The sequence below is a fragment of the Salvelinus sp. IW2-2015 genome, linkage group LG16, assembly GCF_002910315.2.
Source record: "Salvelinus sp. IW2-2015 linkage group LG16, ASM291031v2, whole genome shotgun sequence".
Taxonomy (NCBI): domain Eukaryota; kingdom Metazoa; phylum Chordata; class Actinopteri; order Salmoniformes; family Salmonidae; genus Salvelinus; species Salvelinus sp. IW2-2015.
Window position 1 is genome coordinate 24,585,130 of NC_036856.1, and position 4,012 is coordinate 24,589,141.

The window sequence follows — 4,012 nt, forward strand, 5'->3', positions numbered from 1 at the left end:
CGCCCATCGCCCCTGTCCATGTCTGTGTGCAGCTGGAGGAGATGGGTATGGACAGAAAATAAAGTCATAACAGTAATCTATGCATTCTGCTTTGAGCCTTGCTTAATGAGCGACTTTTGTTCTCTCTGCTCTGTTCTCTAAAACGCCAGGGTTTATAGTTTAACTGATGCTTTTGACATATTGTGTCCGAGCCACCACTGACACAGACAATGCATCCCTCATCAGCGCCATTTATCATCAACCTAAACAAAAACATGTGATTGTGAAATGAGCGATTGAATCAAGCTCAAGAMGTGGTATTCAGTGAGTGTGAATTGAATGGCACCAGGTGTGAAAGGGACAGAAGGGAGCTGAATGAGTACTGATGCGTACCGCTAATTAACTCATTGGACCAAGCAGGCCACTGTGGGATTGTTAGGGGGTGAAAGCACATGACTGTGGACAGTGGCCTCAAATGTCCTGCTCACACATGCAGAACACTGACGGCCCAATGTGTCCATCTGCATGTGTCACTCTTTCTGTCTTCTGTTCTGTTATGTTCTGTCCATCTGTCTGTTTCCTTTCCCTCTCTGAATCCTTCTGTTTGCTTGTCTCTGTATCTCCCCTTAACTTTGTTTTTCTGTCACCCTCTCTCTCTCTCTGGGAACGTGCCAGTCTCTCTGACAGTCCATCTGCCCATCTGTTTCTTTCTCTCTCTCTCTTTCTTCATCTGTATCTCTATCTGTCTCTGTGTGTCTGCCCATGTTACTTTGTGGTAAACAGTGCTTGCTTGTTCAGTATTTAATGGCAGTAGGGGGACATTATAGGGAGCTGGTTGGGTAAAAGGCCAGACACACAGAAATAAAAGCTACAAGAATTACTCAGCCTTCATCACACAGGGAAGGCTTACTGACCAGGAACCTCAACATCTCACTCCCCTTAAGGCACATCTGCACATGTTCATAATCCACAAGGTTTATTCATATCGCATCATTTCCTCCGCTCTGCTGCGGACCCTCTGTAAAAGACCAACACAACCTCTATCTAAAACCACAACCCTTTATTTTAACTAAACTCAGCAAAAAAAAGAAACGTCCTCTCACTGTCAACTGTGTTTATTTTCAGCAAACTTAACATGTGTAAATATTTGTATGAACATAACAAGATTCAACAACTGAGACATAAACTGAACAAGTTCCACAGACATGTGACTAACAGAAATGGAATAATGTGTCCCTGAACAAAGCCGGGTCAAAATCAAAAGTAACAGTCAGTATCTGGTGTGGCCACCAGCTGCATTAAGTACTGCAGTGCATCTCCCGCTCATGGACTGCACCAGATTTGCCAGTTCTTGCTGTGAGATGTTACCCCACTCTTCCACCAAGGCACCTGCAAGTTCACGGACATTTCTGGGGGGAATGGCCCTAGCCTCACCCTCCGATCCAACAGGTCCCAGACGTGCTCAATGGGATTGAGATCCGGGCTCATCGCTGGCCATGGCAGAACACTGACATTCCTGTCTTGCAGGAAATCACACACAGAACGAGCAGTATGGCTGGTGGCATTGTCATGTAGGAGGGTCATGTCAGGATGAGACTGCAGGAAGGGTACCACATGAGGGAGGAGGATGTCTTCCCTGTAATGCACAGCATTGAGATTGCCTGCAATGACAACAAGCTCAGTCCAATGATGCTGTGACACACCGCCCCAGACCATGACGGACCCTCCACCTCCAAATCGATCCCACTCCAGAGTACAGGCCTCGGTGTAACGCTCATTCCTTTGACAATAAATGCGAATCCGACCATCACCCAAGGTGAGACAAAACCACGACTCGTCAGTGAAGAGCACTTTTTGCTAGTCCTGTCTGGTCCAGCGACGGTGGGTTTGTGCCCATAGGCGATGTTGTTGCCGGTGATGTCTGGTGAGGACTTGCCTTACAACAGGCCTACAAGCCCTCAGCCTGTCTCAGCCTATTGTGGACAGTCTGAGCACTGATGGAGGGATTGTGCTTTCCTGGTGTAACTCAGACAGTTATTGTTGCCATCCTGTACCTGTCCCGCAGGTGTGCTGTTCGGATGTACTGATCCTGTGCAGTTGTTGTTACACGTGGTCTGCTACTGCGAGAARGATCAGCTGTCCGTCCTGTCTCCCTGTAGCGCTGTCTTAGGCGTCTCGCCGTACGGACATTGCAATTTATTGCCATGGCCACATCTGCAGTCCTCATGCCTCCTTGCAACATGCCTAAGGCACGTTCACGCAGATGAGCAGGGACCCTGGGCATCTTTCTTTTGGTGTTTTTCAGAGTCAGTAGAAAGGCCTCTTTAGTGTCCTAAGTTTTCATAACTGTGACCTTAATTGCCTACCGTCTGTAAGCTGTTAGTGTCTTAACAACCGTTCCACAGGTGCATGTTTATTAATTGTTTATGGTTTATTGAACAAGCATGGGAAACAGTGTTTAAACCCTTTACAATGAAGATCTGTGAAGTTATTTGGATTTTTACGAATTATCTTTGAAAGACAGGGTCCTGAAAAGGGACGTTTCTTTTTTGCTGAGTTTATAATAAACAGAATGGGTTGTTTGATATTTACTGAGCAGTATACTACAGGTTTTTACATTAATATGGACACAGCTTTGTGGTCAAACTGTGGTTGTTATATTTATCACATGAGAATTAAGTTCAAGACAAGCCATAGGCAAGGAACATTGTTCATATTATTATGTCACATAAGCCTGGAGAGAGCAAGAGCAAAAGAGTATTATGGCCCCTTAGGACTTAAATCACATAGATGTGCATTTCTTCTATGCAAAAACACCAAAGGGATGCATAAACACATTGGTAAACATGTCAACTGTAATTCTTAAACCACAGGTGTATACAGGCGTAGTACACAAGTGTCTCTGGGTGTGAGTGTGTGTGTGTGTGATATGTGTGAGAGAGAGAGAGCAAGAAAGAGAGAGAAACAGTGTGTGTAGTTGAGCGTGCAGTTAGGGATTAAAGAAACACATGATAACACACAGAAAGAAATGCTAGATGAGGGATATGGGGGTTTATTCTCTCCAACACCCTCCTTCTCTTCTTCCTCCTTAAATCTGCTTTTATTTGGATCCCACGCATCACCACGAGAGACATCTTTGTCATTCTTCCATCTCACATCTCTTTCTCACTAACCCATACCCCCCTACTCTCAATCCAATTGCTAGCTCAGTCCTGCTGTGCATCAGTCGCCATGGCAAAATATTTCTCTGTGGGGTTGAAACTTATCCAATCCATAAAAACAAAAGAGTGGAGGGGAATTATTTTTTTTAATGATCTCTGAGGGAATTCCCAGAGGGCTACTGTCTTTCCCTATCCTGTTGTCACTCTCCCCACTCACTTTAATTTTCTGTATTCTGCTTGTTGATTTTCTCTTCCTGAAAATGTCTCATTCATTGCCATGATGTACTTTATCTTACCCCACTCAATGCTTACTATCAATGTCTTTCAAACAGCGTAGAACATACACTCTAYTCATGTATGTGAGTCTGGGCGTTGATGTATTTTTGTTTCTTTGCATTGTCTGTAACTTATTTTTTACTTATTTTGTACATAATGTTGCTGTTACCGTCTCTTATGACCGAAAATAACTTCAGGGCATCAGAACTGCGATTACTCACCACGGACTGGCAGAATCCTTTTTTCCTTTAACGAGTCTGATGAGCCCGACGTGAATGATATACTGCTTTCCCGGGGACAGGCCTAGATCCCCGTCATTTGTGTGAAGAGAAGTTGGAGAAAAAGTGGCCAGAGGGCAGGCTGCCTTCTGAGAATTCGTAGGTGATCGAATAAACCTCCACTTCCTTCCATTCTGCTAGCAAACGTGCAATCTTTAGAAAATAAAACCGATGACCTACGATGAAGATTAAACTACCAACGGGACATTCAAAACTGTAATATCCACGGAGTCGTGGCTGAACGARGACATTATCAACATACAGCTGGCTGGTTATTTGCTGTATTGGCAGGGTAGAACAGCGGCATCTGGTATGACA

At 44.6% G+C, this 4,012-nt stretch overlaps 1 protein-coding gene across 1 annotated transcript in view; it reads right to left on the bottom strand.

Moving 5' to 3' along the window:
• LOC111975380 (cadherin-24-like) overlaps positions 1–2,701 on the bottom strand; it is a 14,424-nt gene extending 11,723 nt beyond the window's left edge. Inside the window, exon 1 of the mRNA XM_024003637.3 lies at positions 1–2,701. This exon is cut by the window's left edge and continues 263 nt beyond it. Within this exon, the coding sequence (XP_023859405.1) occupies positions 1–68 (68 nt within the window). The 5' untranslated portion in view covers positions 69–2,701.
• Between the last annotated feature and the right edge of the window lie 1,311 nt (positions 2,702–4,012).